Source organism: Pelobates fuscus, chromosome 5 (genome assembly GCF_036172605.1).
Source record: "Pelobates fuscus isolate aPelFus1 chromosome 5, aPelFus1.pri, whole genome shotgun sequence".
NCBI lineage: Eukaryota > Metazoa > Chordata > Amphibia > Anura > Pelobatidae > Pelobates > Pelobates fuscus.
In genome coordinates, this window is record NC_086321.1 from 288245309 (window position 1) to 288263657 (window position 18349).

At 36.5% G+C, this 18349-nt stretch overlaps 1 protein-coding gene across 2 annotated transcripts in view; it reads right to left on the reverse strand.

Annotated features, from left to right (window-relative positions):
- The window catches only part of SSBP4 (single stranded DNA binding protein 4), a 401255-nt gene that overhangs the window by 71352 nt on the left and 311554 nt on the right, over nucleotides 1-18349 (reverse strand). For both annotated transcript variants that reach the window (XM_063455410.1, XM_063455411.1), the window contains one exon: nucleotides 9779-9868. In XM_063455410.1, the coding sequence (XP_063311480.1) occupies nucleotides 9779-9868 (90 nt within the window). The remainder of the gene's footprint in view (nucleotides 1-9778; nucleotides 9869-18349) is intronic.

Genomic DNA, 18349 nt, shown 5'->3' on the forward strand with positions numbered 1-18349 from the left:
TTATCACACATGCTATATACACAACATTAAAGATGCACGTTTTCTATATCCTGCTTTTCAATCTAATATTCACAATGTTTGTTTAATTTCTTTTCCATTTCATAGGCATAAGTCTGAGAATTAAAGTTGTAAAAGTTATTATTTTGTAACTTTGTCCTATAGTGTTAACAAGTCTTGTTACATTTACAAGAGAATGTGAAGTGAGTTCATTGGTTTCAACAGACTAAGTTAATGTTTAAGTTCGGGTAAAAACTGACACATAATGGGTTTATTTGATAAGCAGTGAGAGGACAAAACAGGCTACAATTAGGACAGCATTGTTTACCTGGAAAGAAAAATCTCTCTGATATTGCAAATATTCCCTTTTCTTCTAAATTATGAACTAATTTGAAAACCACAAGCCGAAGTTTAGCCAATAAACTAGGTTTTACATATTAAAAAATCAGTACTGGAAATACATACGTCAAGCACCATAACCACTACAGTTTTTTGTTTGTTTATTTAATGGTTATGGTACCAGGAGGCTGTGGGCGCAGCCCCTCTAGTTTTTGTCTGCATAAAAGGGTAAAATGCAATTTATCTGTATCTGAATCCTTCTATACCCCAGTACTCAATCTTTTCAAATAATTTAGATTGAACTATTGATATTGAACCTTTTCATTTTGACATCCCAAGCAGAACGGGTGAGCTTAGGGTGCCACAATAATTTTGAAAAATAGCTTGACACATAAAGGTGAATGGACTTTACCAATAACATCCTAACAACATAACCACAACAATAACCTGTATGCTGTACCTTTAATTATTCAGTAACCGGCATTCATCCTTTCCCTGTACTGCGCTACTACTACAGAGCAACATGCACTTTGCCTAGGCCTTGAGAACACTGTATTCTCTTGCCTGTCTAAAATCCCGCCGTCCCTTTACTTGTGAAGCTCAGGCAAGCATTGTCTGATAATCCTGTTTGGAGAGGTCTCCTGCTCGCTGATATATACCCTTTGGGATACAAGAGGGCTTAGCACTGCTTGATTTAGACTACATGGCCAGTGTTTAAATGCTTCACTTGCTGAGTAAAAAAAAAAAAAAGACAGCTTAATACAGCTGTCTCAAATCCTGTCAAACAGCATTTGAGCTATGTGAGTCTGGACACTCCTAGAACACAGAGCAGCATTGATCATTTTAAAGAGGCTGCATGCACGAAGCAGCCATTAAAAAAACCCCAAAAAACTTTAAATTGAATCAAAAGAAATTTCAGAAACTTTACTATAGCAAAGAAAAAAAAAAAGTTAAACATGTTTGTGACTGAAAAGAAGTTTAATAAAAACAGCCCAAGTTAAACAATCTCTCTACTTTATGTTCACTAATATGTTTAAAGAGGAATTCTTTGAAATAAAAATCAGTGAATAGGTGTGGTGCTGAAGACACCCTACTTTCCATGGGGTCAATACAACATTATACAGAGACGGCCTAATGGAATACATACACTCTTATTATAGAATAGAAAGTAAAAAACATGATTTTTCACACCTTATCCTAAACCTTACAATAGGTATACACCCCAAATCCCAATTCCTGAGCTCCACCACTAATTTATATCCACACATTCTAACTATACAAATATTGAAAAAATGCTCTACACTGAAATGTCACAGTACCTTTTTATTATTATTATAATTATTTACAAAAAAGAATTTCATAAACACAAATAACTCCCAACTAACCGGATTGAGGAATCGGGACCCATCGGTGAAGCCATGACGCCCAGAAAAAGGCTGCTTTGTTGGCCCACCCACTGACAAGCTGACTGGGTGGCCCAAAGTTTTAAGGACCATGCAGAGAGTGCTTCTAAAGCTCTTCACTGTACGGTCCTAGTGCCTGCTGCACATTGTGAATCCACCTAATGACGCACTCATCCTTTGCTGCCCAGGGACAGTCAGCTGATGTCCCCAAATGTGTGACACCAAGGAACTGAAGCAGGACAGAACACCGAAATTGGGACTCTCCCATTGAAAGCAGAACTTCTGGGAGGCCTAAACACATTTACTATAGTGTAAACAATTAACAAATTATATTGTGAGGTTTACTGTTGTGTGCCTCTGTAATACATTCGTGCACACCACACATTACTGTAAGTGCTATTGTCGTGGAGCTCTGTTACATTGTCAAACACCCCACATGATGGATGATGCTAGTCAGAAGGCTGAATACTGAACACAAAATCTGCCTCCTGATGTCTGTCAGTTCCTGTAGAAAGAGTGGACAGAACTCAGAGGACACCATCCTGTGCTTTCATTCACCACATGTATTCTACATGTCTACATCTTTACATATACTAGATAGGACATTCTGAAAGCTTCTTGTGCTTACATGTTTACATAAAAACATGCAGCATGAAAGGGCATTCTTACATAGTTATACATACTTCAGTTCAGCATTTCGCTTTTCTTTTGTTTAATTCCAATAATGCCACAAAAAGGAAATAACAAAAAAAATCTTCTTGACTCAAATATGGCAACCTGTCTTGGATCAACAAGCTGTTACCCTGCATATTATATTGCATCCTTATTTGTTCTGTTTTTCCAAAATAGCCAACCCTTTAAAAAAAATAAAAAAAATTCTACTGAATATCATAAACAACCTCATTAGGGAGAGAATTCCAGTTGCTTTTAATTTGCACAGTAACATTTTGTGAATGTGAAAGCTTCCTGTGATTATAAGATTGCATACGACATCCAAAACCGGTGTCCTACCCAAAGATATGTATTAGCACATATAGTTACACTACCAAAAACATGGAAAACATGGCAAACAACCCAATGTCTGCTCTAATTTCCAACCCATTTTGCTGCTTAACACAGATACTAATATTTATGCAAAGCTCTTAGCAACTAGGCTGGCTCCTCTAGCGCATTGTGACCAATCAGGATTTGTAAAGTCCCGACAAGATTCAGACAACACTTGATGCACTTGATACACAGGAGGCATACTGCTAGCATTAGACACATTAAAATCATTTGATAGGCTTTATTGGATTTACATACAGAAAGTGTTTGAGAGGTTTGGTTTCTCACCCGAGTTTATCACTGGGGTCTTAACTTGGTACAGTGGACTCTCGGTGAAGATTATCAATTCAAGTTTCACCTTCCTTTCTTTTGATATAAATATTAGAATGAGGCAGGGATGCCCTGTGTCACCTCTGCTTTTTATAATCTTCCTGGAACCTTTAGCTGAGAAACTGAGAACAAACCCTAATATAAAGGGAATCCAGGTGGGGTCCACGTAACATAAGTTTTCAGTCTTTGCAGATGACGTTCTATTAGTGCTGTCCAAACACATGGTGTCTCTTCCTAACCTTCTCTCACTACTATGATGAGGTCTCCTTTTACAAATTAAATGCGAATAAGACACAAGCCCTACCATTCGGCATCCCAACATGGCTTGTTAACACTCTTAAGATGAATTTTTCATTCAAGTGGCGCACAGAAGACATTATGTACTTAGGAATAAAAATTACAAACTCAGTCTCTACTGTATATAAGCACAATCATGTGCCTTTACTTCACTCTGTTTAGACAGGACCTTCAGGAATGGAGGAGAAAAATTACATCATGGACGGGATGCATCAATACCATTAAAATGATGCAACAAACAATAGATAAACCATGCCTAAAAGCAGATAACCCTGTGTAATCACACAATAAAAACACATACATACATGTGGGTATCAATAGGTTTTTTCCTCTGTGCTATGTCAGATATCTCAAAGAAAGAAAAAACAAACAATAATAGTGCAATATGTTTTTAGAGGTAACTAAAATATAATAATGTAGCGAAAGCACACTCACACTCTCGTGTGAGATAGTAAAGGGGCTCTTAAACTGAGTAGGCCTGGGAGCCAGCAGAATATCTGTGGCTAGACTTGCCAGATTCACTCTCATTTGCCCATAAAGCCCAAGCATGTCATATATTATTAGCAGCAAAACACCTTCTTGCTTCCAACTGGAAAAGCACTAAGTGCTCAAAGGAGGGCCAGCGCCTAGGCAGGTTGTGAACTATATATTCTCAAGTGTCAGTACTTACTCTGGATCAAAAATCTAAAGTAGACAGGATTTGGGATCACTGGAGACAACTTAATCCCTGATGAGATAGTAGATTATAAAATTCAAACAACCTCGCATTGTGAACCTCTCCTGCTACTACTGCCAACAATTCATGCACTGTTGTTACTCTCCAATATTTGTTATCGATCTTTCTGCATTGTTTGGAATGTTTTTCTCATGTACTGTATGCAGATATATAAAAAAAAAATATTAATAAAATACAAGAATCAAAAAAACTACAACTATAACCAACGCAATATGGAAAGATATCCTAAAAAAAAAAATTAAAAAAATCTTAAAATGTAAAAGATTTTCTTTAAATGCTTGTAAATGACAATTCACTGAACACACGCACGAGTTAAATTACATTTGCCAATTACTACAAAACAAAATAGTACTAGCAAGGACACTCCATGGGTTTTCAAGATGTTTGCCACAGCTCACTGGACAACAATGACAGGTTGAGAGTATTGGGGATGGGTGAGCGCAGCACTCTCTGCTTATTTACTGTCCAAAATTACTTTTGTTTTAGACATGCTATGTGCCATTGGGGGTATGGTGCTGGCAAACGCTTTTCCTCATTACTAATATAGGCCTCAATAAATTTTGGATAAACTTTGAAAATGATTATATATATTGAAAAATGTTTTAATATTGTAATGTTTTAAAATGTTTTGATATATTTATATTTTTTATATATGAAACATTTTTTTGTATATAATAGATTTCTATTGAGTTTTCGTTTCAAGAAGTACAATAATGAAATACAGTATTACAAGAGTAGTGATCAAACACAGGATACGTGTAGGTGCACTGATGAAATTTGGCAACATAGATAAAGGAAGGGTTAAAACAAAATTAAATCAAAATAAGAACACATTGTGTTTTCACAATTGTTATGTAAACAGTACTGAAATAGCCATTGCACAGATGAATAGATGTAATAATAATAATAAAGTTTGCATCAAAACATGAGTTCATACTAACTTTCTGACTAACTCATATGAACAAGTTCCCTTGTGGGCTAGGTCAAATGGGAGAGGGGGGAGTGGATGTTGAAGTAAGTGGTAGTGAAGCTACAGCTGGGGAGCGATTTAGGACACCTAGCCAAGGAGCTCAAATACACACCTTAGTAGTTTGTAATTGAAGAGTCAATGGAGGAGACATGTGTGTATAAAAAGGCCAGCCTCCATATACTACCCCCGTAATCATGGAGTGAAGGACAGAGAGATGCCTAATAACTTATTCTTAATATATGCATAGATTTTCAAACTTATTGTCCAATTAGATGACAATTGCTGGAGGAGAGGTTGGAAGAAGTAACAGATTTGGTGGTACTAAAAATAGGGTCTTTGAGATCCAGACCTACCTGTGTTATTGGTAATATACTAGTGTTCTGAACTATATTGGAAAGTTTGATGTATGTGCTTTTGAGTGGAGCCAGGTTGCTAAGACCATGCTGGCCCGGTACAAGTAGAGCTCTGGTTGGCATTATGGTTGGGTGTGTAGTAAGGCATATTGCTTTCAAGGGGGCTGATTGCCATGGAGAGGGACCTTAATAAATAGATGTTCAAGCTTTAACCATTGTTAATGCATGTCCATCCTAGACCACATGAAAATGCAAGTTAGCAGTACTGCTACATAGTAATGATATAAGTTAGGTAGGTTAATGCCACCCTTGTTTCTTGTACTGCAAAATGTGGAATAGCTAAGGAGTGGTTGTTTATGTGCCCATACAAATGTAGTAAAGGCTGCACACACCAAATGCCCATACAAATCTAGTAAAGACTATTGGTATATGGATTGGAAATATTTGTAGCAAGTACAGCAATTTTGGGCATTTTAAGTATTTGGACACGGCCCAGAAGGTTACAATGTGACAGATTCCACGTCGAAAGGTCTTTAGTAAGGTCCGACAGTATTGAAGGGAAGTTAAGTTTGAATAACTTTGGGAGAGTAGATGGTACCTTTATTCCCAATTATTATTATATTGAAGTGGTAGCATATGAAATGGGCAACCGAGTATTAAGAGGGGCTAACTCTCCAGTGGGTACAGTTAAGTATAAAACTTTGCTCTTATCGAAATTGACCTTAAATCCAGACAGGGGTCCAAAGGTGGTCAGTTGATGGAGAACGGGTGGGACGGGTGGATGCAGGGTTGCAAAGGGTAAAGAGCAGGTCATCTGCAAAAGCATCTACTTTTCTTTCTAAATGGTGAGCCATGATCAACTCAATCAGAGGGTTTGATCCAATTGCCTGGAGAAGGGGTTCCATTTGATATTTCAATATTTTGAAATATTATTTAAAAAAGCTTATCCAAAAATATGAAATCATTTGAAAAGCTTATTCAAACGTATTATATCAAGGTCACACTGAGCTGCAGTGGTTATGGCGGTTACAGTGTCTCATTAAGGGACAAGAAGCATTTTATCTCTCAATCTTCTGTTTTTCACAACAACTTCTACATCGATCCTTTATGATGGTCAGCTTAAGAAATTCTATGACATCAACAACAATTCTACACAAGAGGGACTTATTTGTGATTTAACCATATTGTAACACTATCAGGTATCCTTGATAAGTGAAAGAAAAAAACACCTAAGTAAATATGAATTCAGCATTTAATGTGCCTGTTCTATTCCACCTCCTCTCTCATCTCTCCCTACAGGAAATAGGGTGTCTCCCACAATATTTATTACAGTGTCTGGTTGGTTGTGCAGTGATATATATATCATGAGTACTATCGCTGTCTCAATACTTGCTGAAAATTGCTATCAGGCATGGCTCTGACTTATTGATTTTTGGTACTCAGGCTTATCCACAAGCTTGTGAGGTGTGTGGAAAAGGCTTTGTTTCTAGAAAACACATGTAAGGTTAGCAGCATCACTCTGTGCTGTTTATTGGTGCCTCTTAAAAAAAGGTTTTTGGATGCAGTGTGGATAGAGACATGTGTTGTCCCAAGGTGTTCGAACCTGTGGTTCTCAACCTTTTTAGACAGTAAAAAATACTACATGTATTTGCACACGAAGAGAGCTCAAATGGTCACCATCTGCTTCATGAAATTAAAGGGTTTAGCTGCCTGCACAACTAAACAAGGCACACAGATCTATGAATTGCATTAAATACATGCAGATCTCACAGGCTTCCTCACTCAACTGGCTAAATACGAAATGAAAATCAATGTTTGATATATCCCCAATAAAAACATGCATGCATTTTATTAGGTGTTTTTTTTATTGTGGTATAAATAAAACCAGCTTGTAAAAGCTGAAAATCTATTGTCTACTGCCTTTGCAAGTCCTCCCCGTTGTCACCAGCCCAGACTTTCTGTGGCTGTCCAATCACAGGCTTTCCAATGAGAAGTCTTTGCAAGGCAAGTGTTCTGGGCAGTTCCTGCTTCTTAAGTTTAACTGAGCTAACCAAACCAGGATGTCACAGGACACGTTGTCTGGTTGACAGCCAGGTGAGTGTAACAAGGTTAATTTATGAAAGTGCCCATTTCTATTAAAATCTGCTGTTTTTGTAATCTAAAAAAAGAACACACTTTTCACACATGAATCACTTCAGCAATCTAAAGTGCTTTAGGGGCTGTAGATTCCCTTTTAGCCTTTTACTTGGTCTCCTAAATGTAAATAATTCAAAGAAAAGAGTGACCTACCGGTAATTAAGCATGCACTGGGAAAATGGAGTGGGGGGAATCAAAAATGAAATAAGCCACATATGGTCTTCTAAATGTCTCCATGTGTTAGTATACAGTTTTACAGATACTGAAGACGAGGCTTATTTCAGTTAAGTAAGATGAAACACACATTTTGGTTCAAAGAATGCATTTAATATAGTATGAATGTAATGTGACAAAAGGTTTACTTGTCATACTGTACTGTGCAGTTACTTAACTGGACAGTAATGGTGCAGTGCCAAAACACAAAGCATCACAGTTTATCCAAAAATTACACTTCTGCCTTATCAATATCAAACCAATATCAAATCAATATTATTTAACCTGGTTGGCAATAATAGGCACAGAGCAATGGTGGTGAGTAGGTATGTAAGCGACCATTCATGTTTGGATAAAATGGTTCTTTTATGACCCAATGGTTGTACAAATTTCAGAATAGGCATGCACCAACATCTGCCCCTTCCTGTTCCAGTTTCATACATCTCAATATTGGCTGGTATGGTGTCATCTTATGATTGAATTACATTACAGAATTATAATCTTTCCCTGGAGATTACAGACCTGTGATCTTAACTATTGTGGCTGGTAAAGTATTTCAAGGTCTTTTAAGGGACAATATTCAGGAATTCATTGGGAAGAACATCGTTATTAGTAATCATCAGCATGGTTTTATGAAACATAGGTCATGTAAAATTAACTTAATTGCATTCTATGAAGAAGTAAGTAGAAGCACAGATCAGGATTTTGCCTAGGTGTTTAATATGGTTTCTCATAATAGATTGATCTAGATGAAAAGAAATTGGTCTAGATGAACATTTTTGTTATTGGCTAGAACACTGGTTTAAAGATAGAGTACAGAGAGTTGCCATTAATGGTAAATTTTCAAGCTGAACAAAAGTGATAAGTGATGCCCCTCAAGGTTCTGTTCTGGGACCACTTCTATTTAACATATTTATAAATGATCTTGAAACAGGAATTGAAAGTCATGTTTCAGTGTTTGTAGATGACACAATACTCTGTAAAGTAATGATATTACTTCACTGCAGTGGGATTTAAAGAGAATGGAGGACTGGGCACTAAAATGGTAAATGGGGTAAAGACATTTAAACCTTTAACGGCAGTGAATTAGGTATAACAAAACATGAGAAGGATTTGGGAATTGTTATAGACAACAAAGTAGGCAACAATAAGCAATGACAATCGATAGTTGCTAAGGCCTATAAGGTATTGTCATGTACATAAAGGGCATTAAATCTTCTGAAAATGTAATTTTGACTTCGTAAATCGAAAGGTAATACCACATTGCATTTGCTGTGCAATTCTGGGAACCTGTTCTAAAGAAAGATATAATATAGCACTAGTGCAGAGCTGGCTACAAAAAAAGCTACAAAATTAATAAAAGAAAAAAAGGTTAACACATTTAAATATGTTTAGCTTCGAAAAACAGCACCTCAGAGGGGATATGATAGCATTATACAAATATATTTGGGACCAATGCAAACCATTGTCTGGAAATGTATTCATACACAGGACTATATATAGGACATGAGGTCACATATTTAGAAAGAGTTGAATAAAAATGATTTAGTCTAATGCGAAGGGTTTTTTACAGTAAAACAATAGGGATGTGGAATTTTCTGCCTGAAGAGGTGGTTTTATCAGAGTCTGTACAGATGTTTAACCCCTTAATGACCAAACTTCCGGAATAAAAGGGAATCATGACATGTCACACATGTCATGTGTCCTTAAGGGGTTAAACACCAACTGAATGAAAACATAATATTCAGGAATATCATTTTTAATATGTGGGGTAACAACTTCTTGATCCAAGGAAAGATCTGACTGCAATTTTGGGTCAGGATGGCTTTTTGTAATGTTGTAATGTTTCTCATTTTGAGGTTGCCAATTTACCAAAATTTTGAAAGGATTTAAAAAAAAAAATGAAAGTTTTAAATACAGCAGAAGGTATCAGAATATGAATAATATAATATAGAACTACCTGAAAGAACGTTGGAGGCATGGGTCCACCCGGCATTCCATCATTTGGTGGCATGTTGCCCATAACAGGACTAGGAGCAGCCGCCGCACTCTGTGAAAAAGCAAAAAAAAAAAAAAAAAAAAGGAAACATTACTATTAGCAGTATTTTCCTTGCAAAGTATAACATATTAATTTGTTCTTAAATTGTCCTGATTGTAGTTAGCCAAGCTTTTTAGGGGAATAATATAATGGTTCATCAAGTAAGTACTGAACAGTTGAAACCACAAAACTTTATCGTTCAAGAGCTCAATGGCTGCATTTGTTTTAGCAGTAAATCTTTCCAGAGTTACTCTACAGTAGCAAGACTGGATCGATGTCCAAATAGCCCTTTACTAATAAAATGATGGAGGCATGAGACATGGTAAATAGCTGAAGTTAAGTAATTATGCTGGTAATAATGGAACTAATAATTAGCTCAATTAATGTAGCCATGATATGCAATGAATCCTGATTGAGAGATAACACTCAAGCTTATGGCTGGCCAAATGGCAGAATTGCTTTACAACTAATTGCAGTTGCAAGGTTGGAAGAGCATCTTGAAAGTTGTAGTCCTGCAACATCTGGGAACTACTTCCTGGACACCAGTGGTCTAGCTGCAAATGTTAACACTGACTCACAGAGATGCTGAATTTAAACAGGGCACGTTATGTGATCAACTTGTTGTTGCTAATACAGCAACTAATATATGGAGAAAATATGGAGAAACATGTTTATGGATCATAGATTAGGCCATTGGACGTCATTTTGTCTGTGTGTTTCTAACGGTACCTGATGAACAGGAAGCTACCATAAGCCGTACTGTAAGTGAGATATTGAAAGAAAAACATTTCCCCATACCCAACAATATGAAATATCAATGTTAACATAATGTTACAGTGCAGACTTTCATACCGAAATCATTTTTACGTTATCTTTAGTATCTATTAAGGTTGAAGGCGTTCTGTACATTAAACCTAGATCTATTGAGCACGCAACTCCCTGTAGCATTTTGCGACTGGTATGTTACCTACAGAAAATACATTATTCTCCTCCATACATAAATAAAAAAATAAATATATATTCTGTAAGACTTATGATCATTGTATCAAACGTATATTGTTTTCACTATTTCAGCCAGCAAGATTTTTCAGTAGGGTCACAGGTTTGATTAATGGCAAACTCAACTTGAAGTGTCATCTCAGTAAAATGAGCACCAACGAAGTAAGCTTGAGAACGATAACATCTAGACCCCGTGATGTTGGCTAGTGACAAGTTAAATGTACCTTTCCTGTTTAAATAATTTGATGTTATTGTTGGTAGACCGTCTTCAGTTCATTCACACACAAAAAACGTATTTCATTATTATATAGTGAATCTCAAGGTACTATGGGATCATCACATATTATTATAAATATATAATAAATATAATTATAATAATAATATTTACTAGACATGTGCACAAAAAAAATTTGTTCAGCTGAATCAATTAGTTTGGGGAAATACAAAAAATGTTGTTGGCTTATTCCGAGAGTTGCCCTTGTGGCATTTTGGTTGGGGCAAATTTTGTCCATGTAATCATTTTGGGATAAATGATTCAGACAAACCAAAACGGCATGAAAATGGACCAATCTACTGCAATATATTACAAATAATATAATGCTTATGAACCATGGATGGAACTCTGAATCACGAATCAAACAAAACCATTCACCCATTGCCATTTTTGTTTTTTTTGTGATTATTTATACAGCATTCCGTAGTTATAAAGTTCTAGTGAATGCCAAAAATCGGGACAAAATTCAATTAAGTTGAATCTGAATGAACACGTCTAATACCAACATTGTCCTTCATAAAAATGAAATTTTTAAAAAAAATACAGTGCACTGATGCAAATGTTGATGGTTCACATCATACTTTTTCTGCTATAGCACAAACGGTCCTAAAAATCAGGTTGAATAAGTATGCATTAAAAAGTTCTCCATTCTTTTTTTTGTGTATGAAAATGCTACCTTTTTTTTTTCCTTAGAAGACCAAATGTAAATTATGTACTTAAATCATGAGCCAGTTGCTAAGGAAAAATGTTAAGTCTTGCTGCTGTGTTTGTGTTCAGGGGATGATGGAATGGAATGACAGTCAATGTTTAATTTCAAGACCTTATCGAGTACACTCCAGGGAAGAGACAAACAGTCACTTAACCCAAGCTATTAAAGGGGGAGCATCATTGAGTTGTGTAACAGCATCAACTCTTTATTTGCCAGGAAAGGGGTGCATGACACAAATAGAGCAATACACTATAGTCTAACTCAAGTAATTATACAATCATACATTTAGGAAACAAAAATGTCAAATATGAAATACAGATTTAATGTAACTGTCCGAACAATAGCATAGGATAGCTTTATTGAGTCTCACGAATTTAATAATTTAAATAAATTGAATCATTTGACAATAATTAATAATAAGGAAAGTGCAATGTTAGAGCAGTTTTACCAATATATAATAAAATATAATGCTTCTCAATATAAGTATGTATATTATTTATTATAGTTTATTGTATATTTATACAAATTGCACGACATTGCACTTTAAAACATGCACTTTAGTTTTAATTTATATTTACACGCTGTTGCTTTAATTCCAAGACAAATATTGTTGCTGCCCCCTCCGACTCATTTGATTTTTATTTTCTTTAATCACATGATTGTTTGCACTACTATTTAACTGCACTATATTTGATGCCACTTTATCGGTTGATAAAGACCCTATTACTGGGTTGAAACTTTGCTGCTGCTGCTGCTGCTGTAAGAGTGTACAATAAAAATAAATGTATAATTATTGAAAAGTGTTGGAGCGTTTATTTTTCCATTATTCAGTATAGTGAGACTTGTCGGCATTCAAAGTGAATTTCCAATTTAAGGCCAATCCGCTGCTTCCAGTTTAGCTATTTTGTCCTCTGGAAAAACACTTTGAATTTCCAAAAATTCTCTGTTTAGTAAATAACACTGTTAGTGATCACTATCTCTTTAACGTAGATATCTAGTCAGTCAGTTATGTGGTAGCAACTTAATGCATAAAAGCATACAGTCATAACCAAGAAGTTGAGTGATGTTCAAGCTCAACATCAGAATGGTCAAGAAAAGTTGTCCAAGTTATTACGTGATTGATGCTAAAATGCATGTTGGTGCCAGATTTGGTGTTTTGATTATATCTCAGAAACTACTGATCTCTGGCGATTATATAGCACAAACGGTGCAACAAAACACAAAAAAAGACATGGGTGAAGGACATCAGAAGATCTTGTCCAATAAACAGGTAAATAATGCTTCTTTATTCTTTGTGTAGATATAGAATCACAGGCAGAGGGAACATGGCATTAAAAAACAATATCACACAGGGTGAACAGCAGTTCAGGAAGGGAGAGTGGCAGACAGATTATAAATGCGGGTCAGTAAGCAGCGTGAAGAGGGAGAATCCCAGAGTGAGCAGCGTAGAGAGGGAAAATGTCGGGCAGACTAAGTTGTAGGCATATGGAAATTCTGTGTCAGAATAAACAGGGAGGGAGGATCTCTGACAGGGGGTTTAAGGCATACAAGGAGTTGGACAGGGGGAATATTTCTGAACATTGTACAGAGTGGCCTCCTTCGTGCTTTGACGCTCTGCTGATAGAGACTCGAAGATAATGTTCTTCTGACTGTGGTACATGGGAACCATAAGCCTGTGCCCAGATGACCCATTCACATTTACAGAGCATCTGAATTCCTTGTGCGGAAGCATTCATTCAAACATTGTCATGTTACAGGATCGTTTAGGGCAGGTTTAGATATTCACTGGTGACTTAAGTGCAATCAATAAGATGGGACTTACATTCTCATTTAGATTCAAATTTTGAGAGGTAACTGGTGTCATATAAATTAAACTTTGCATGTCGGTGAAAAACCATCAATTTACTAAACGGTTAATTGTGATGAATTGACTAATTGAACATTTCTCCAGTTCAGATAATTAAGCATGCATTTTGTCAATTTACAACCATTCATAAACAAGTTCCCCAGGAAAATTTTAAGTAACACACTAATATTAAAAATAAATATATCAATTTAATCCCTTTTGTAGTTATATTACTGGGTTCCTCTTTGTTATATAAAAAAAAACCACACGCGAAAAAAACAAAGATACAAAAAGCTATACAAATTTTGTCCAAACCAATGCTTCTTATAGAGGTAAAGGGCATATGGTGTCATTTGGTACGTTCAGCCAGTCCAGTGTTCATAATAGAAAAGCTGTGAATCTGTGAATTTCAAATGTGGTGTATGGTATCATCACGCTATGTGTGATGACACTAAATGTGAAGATCTTCAAAAATCGAAGGTCCTAAAGCACCTCTTTCACAGTCTGGGGTCTTTGCATAATTTGTAAAAATCACCAACAGTGACTTTTGCACTTGGTGAATAGTGGCAACAGAGTGGAAGGGGAGTTATACTTACCTGGATCTGTTCATCGCCGCCACCACCATGGTCTTTCTGTCAGTTCTCTTCAGCTGCTGGTGCTTCAGCTGCTAGGAGCCCAAGTTAGTTTTGTACTCTTGCCCCAGGTCCAGATGGTATTCACCTACACATGCTTACAGAGCTTAGTGTACAAATATTCATACACTGTTTTTAATTTTGCAGGATTCTTTTCTTTCACGGAGATCGCAATTAAAATATTCTCACACGGCTTAACCCTTGAGGTAAGAGTACCTCCTGCTGCCTCCTAGCAGCATAACAACTTAATTTAGAGGACGTTGTTCTGGTGCCTGGAGTGTCCCTTTTATAGATGCCTTCCACCATGGAAGAAGGGTTTACCAGAAAATGCACTAAAACAGATATTAACTCACAAGTATGCATTACAATCTAGAATGGAGACAAAAGAAATTGGAAGAATTCCCTTAACTCCCACTCCAAATTTCTCCAGATCTGGAATTCATGTACACTATACGTGTCCAGAGGAATGGAACCTAACTCTACACCCATCACTAACCAGGGGCGGTCCACTCGGGTCAAACAGTAAATGACCAAGACCTTCCCCTCCATAACTGACTACAAATTGTTATTTCCAAATATAATTTCATTAGTATCTGCTAGATGAATCCACAAGAATCTGCGAATCCTCACACTTTTAGATCTCCCTCGGCATTTCCTTTTGGTTTATCTTTTTTTTTTTTTTTTGGTTTGTCTTATTGTTACTTATTTAGCTATATGGTTTATAACTTGTCACTGGGCAAGCTAGGAACACATGCCTCAAAGCATCTCCATTACTTTACATTACATTCATCTTACTTTTGTATAATGCATCTTATCACTGAGATTTACCATGCATTGAATGATTTATGAAGTATTATCTTTATACTCAATAAATCCTTCAAAACATTTTTTTTTTTTTAAAGCAACAAAAAATACACAGAGGCTTTGATAAATGAAATATTTTAATTAAGATAATTTTTAAAAGGCTACTTTCCCTTTAAATTCAACGCAGCAGGTTGTTAACAAAATCTGCTGAACTTCATGGGCTTAATAGCTTTTTAGAGTTCATAGATTATGCTGCAGAGTTAAATTCCTAACTTTGTCATTCTTGCTTGAGAGTTGTCATCAAATCGTAATGTGAATTATAAAACTGGTGCAACTCGGCAAGCAGTCTGAAGGTTCACGTATGGGAGTTCTAGGACATTAGTAATTAAACCCTTATAACACCTCACCTACTTGCTCCACTTGTAACTTAGTACCTCCAGCTTAAATGTTGTTTAAAACTCCAATCTGCATCTAAAGAGTACACATTATTCACTGATTTGCAAACTGCTTCCTTTGAAAGAAAAAATATATAAAATAAAAATGATGGAAGTGGAAGGGTTACAGTGCAGGGAGGCAGGATATTTTATTTAAGCATATCTTTCAGTTGAAGACATCCTCTCTAGGGAAAACCATTTGGCACTATTTTAAATACTGAAGGGCGGAAGTGTTTAACCAAAGTTGTGTCCTGTTACTATAGAAACGTCTGACTTCCAACCGTTTATCAAATCTGGCACAGAAATCACATTCCCTCAGCAGTGTGTGCTATCCGTTAATTCTATACATCTCAGTCAAAATAAAAATCGCTAGCGCACCTATAAAACTGTGAATTCGAATAATAGTTTTCTTTCCTAGCTGTTAAATGTTCTTAAAGGGATCCTATAGTGCCAGGAAAACAAACCTGTTTTCCTGGCACTATAGGCTCTTGGAATGCCCCCCTCCCTTGGGCCCCCTCCCTAGGCGCTAAAGGGGTTAAAACCCCTTCAAGCCACTTTCCTTAATCCACCTCTCCTCACCCGCCGACGTCAGTTCCCGAGTGGAGCCGAATGCAAGAGATATGCAAATGATTGCTGCAACAAACTTGCAGATAACTTGTGATTGGATAACTCGAGACAAGGTGCTACAGCTATTAAAGAAAATTAATGTAAATAAAGCTCCGGGGCCTGACAGTATCCACCCACGAGTACTTAAGGAGCTAAGTGGGGAAATAAGTGAACCTCTGTATTTAATTTTTCAAGATTCTTTTGTTTCAGGTATTGTACCGGAGGATTGGAGGAAGGCAGATGTTGTTCCTATATTTAAAAAGGGTTCAAAATCCTTGCCTGGAAATCATAGACCTGTGAGCTTAACTTCTGTGACTGGGAAATTATTTGAACGGCTATTAAGGGATAATATTCAGGAATTCATTGGGAAGAACTGTGTTATTAGCAATAATCAGCATGGTTTTATGAAACATAGGTCATGTCAAACAATCTAATTGCATTCTACGAAGAAGTAAGTAGAGATATAGATCAGGGTGTTGCAGTGGATGTGATCTACTTGGATTTTGCCAAGGCATTTGATATGGTTCCTCACAATAGGTAAGTCTTCAAACTAAAAGAAATTGGTCTAGATGAATATTCTTGTTCTTGGGTAGAACATTGGCTTAAGGATAGAGTACAACGAGTTGTCATAAATGGTAAATTTTCAAGCTGGACAAAAGTGGTAAGTGGTCTCCCTCAGGGTTCTGTTCTGTGACCGCTTCTATTTAACATATTTAGAAATGATCTTAAAACAGGCATTGAAAGTCAAGTTTCACTGTTTGCAGATGACACTAAACTGTAAAGTAATACAATGTGAGCAGGATGGGGTACTGGACACTAAAATGGGAGAGGAAATTAATAAAAGAAAAGGAATATTTTAGTTAACAATTTTAATCTAACACAAATCAATGTCTGTTATTCGGAGTCAATACAAATCATTGACTATACATAGGACATGCAGTTGCACATTTACACAAGAAGAAAGGAAATTTAGTGTAAAGTAAAGGAAAGGGTTTTTTTTCAATAAGGGTGTGGAATTCTCCGTCTGAAGAGATGGTTTTATCAAAGGCTGTACAGATATTTAAACAGCTAGATGAATACTTGCAAAAATATAATATTCAGGCATATTACTTTTTATTTGTGTGTTAATAGCCTCTTGATCCAGGAATGGATCTGACTGCAATTCTGGGGTCAAGAAAGATTTTTTTCTTAGTCTTTTGCACAATTGGAAAGCACTTCAAACTGTTTTTTGTTTGTCTCTTTTTACAGGGACACTATAGTCACCAAAACAACTTTGGCTTAATGAAGCAGATTTCATGTATAGATCATGCCCCTGCAGTCTCACTGCTCAATTCTCTGCCATTTAGGAGTTAAATCACTTTGTTTATGAACCCTAGTCACACCTCCCTGCATGTGACTTGCACAACCTTCCTAAACACTTCCTGTAAAGAGTCAGCGACAGTTTATCCTTCCTTTATTGCAAGTTCTGTTTAATTTAGATTTTTTTATCCCCTGTTATGTTAATAGCTTGCTAGACCCCGCAAGAGCCTCTTGTATGTGATTAAAGTTCAATTTACAGAGAAAGAGATACAATTGTTAAAGGTAAATTACATCTGATTGAAAGTGAAACCATTTTTTTTTATGCTGGCTGTGTCAATCAGAGTCAGGGGAGGTGTGACAAGTGCTGCATTAACAGAAACAAAGTGATTTGACTCCTAAATGGCAGCGAATTGAGCAGTGAAACCTGAGAGGCATGATCTATACCAGGGGTAGGCAACCTTTTAGCGGCACTGTGCCGATATAGGATTGTGATGTCCCGTAGCGTGCCGGTCCTATTTTTTTAAATTTAGGTGTGTATGCTGCCGTATTCTGTTTGTGTTATTTTTACTGCAGTTGCTTTGCATCATTGTATTTGTGCGTATATGAGCTATTATATTGTATGTGTTCATTAGTAGTTTATGGTATTGTGTATGATACATATGAATGTGGGCTGTGTATGAGGGCTGCTTGTGGAATTGTGTGCGGATGGATATGTCACATTGTGTGTTTGGTAGTGTGTGTGGGCTGTTTGGGGTATTGCATGTGAAAGGCTGCATGTGGGGTTTGTGTGCATGTATGTGGATTGTTAGCGGGTTACGTTTGTGCAGATTGTGTGTATGTTTGTGTGTGGGCTGTTCGTATTATTTGTATAAGGGGAGGGTTATTCTTCA